The following is an 896-nucleotide window of genomic DNA, read 5'->3' as shown; positions in this document are numbered from 1 at the left end:
GGCCCCACTCCCACTCCCTCCCTTAGCAAAAGGGGCATTGTTCTTCCCCCCACACAAGGCATGGCTCCATCCCACATCCTGCACCCAGCCCCACCTCAGCTGGGCAACACCTACCCGGGCCCCACTCCCACTCCCTCCCTTAGCAAAAAGGGCATTGATCTGCCCCCCACAGCCCTTCCCTGACCCCTCCCCTTCCACCACAACAGACTTACCAGCCGCACACAGCTCTCCAAGATGCTAGGCTGTGCTCCTCACTGCCTACATGCTGCGCTGTGGCTGCGCACGCACACTGGCATTTATCGGCCAAATTATCGGCCACATCAGACTGATTTCGGATATAGTCAATTTTCTTTATATCGGTGCCGATCTGATAATGGACCAACATATTGGTGCACCTCTAATTTCAACATATTGGACAACATATTGGACAACTTTCTTTATATCGGTGCCGATCTGATATTGGACAACATATTGGTGCACCTCAATTTCGTCTCCCCCTGGAAATGACTCTAGATCTGTTTTAAATCACTAGGCCAGCCAAGTCCATCCCATTGCAGGAGCAACTGAAATTATATAGGAACTAGTCAAAAGGAAACCTTCACAGCCTCTAGCCTCTGAATAAGTCTTGCCAAGGAAACCAACAGGCAAAAGAACTCAGCCTCATCTCTGCATTGCTTTTGAGAGACTTACCTGAGCGCCCCCATGTTGCCGTAGTAACGTTCGTTATGGTTGGCAGCACACCGGCTGGATGCTTTGGGCATTTCTGTTTCATCATCTCCAATGCAGACCTTGCACAGATTCCCAACTGCTCCTGGCATGCAGCTCTTCCAAAAGTAACTCTGGTAGGCTATGGGAAGAGAAAGGTGTGACAGTTAGTCAATGCAGGGCGTTCTAAA

The 896-nt window shown here is 50.3% G+C and overlaps 1 protein-coding gene across 7 annotated transcripts in view; it reads right to left on the bottom strand.

Moving 5' to 3' along the window:
• LOC102369456 (melanotransferrin-like) overlaps positions 1–896 on the bottom strand; it is a 35,962-nt gene that overhangs the window by 6,303 nt on the left and 28,763 nt on the right. For all 7 annotated transcript variants that reach the window (XM_025199265.1, XM_025199264.1, XM_025199263.1 and 4 more), the window contains one exon: positions 691–847. In XM_025199265.1, coding sequence (XP_025055050.1) covers positions 691–847 — 157 coding nt within the window. The remainder of the gene's footprint in view (positions 1–690; positions 848–896) is intronic.

Source organism: Alligator sinensis, unplaced genomic scaffold (assembly GCF_000455745.1).
Source record: "Alligator sinensis unplaced genomic scaffold, ASM45574v1 scaffold505_1, whole genome shotgun sequence".
NCBI classification, from domain to species: domain Eukaryota; kingdom Metazoa; phylum Chordata; order Crocodylia; family Alligatoridae; genus Alligator; species Alligator sinensis.
Note: the sequence above shows the minus strand (reverse complement) of the source record. Positions and strands in the feature narration are given on the sequence as shown.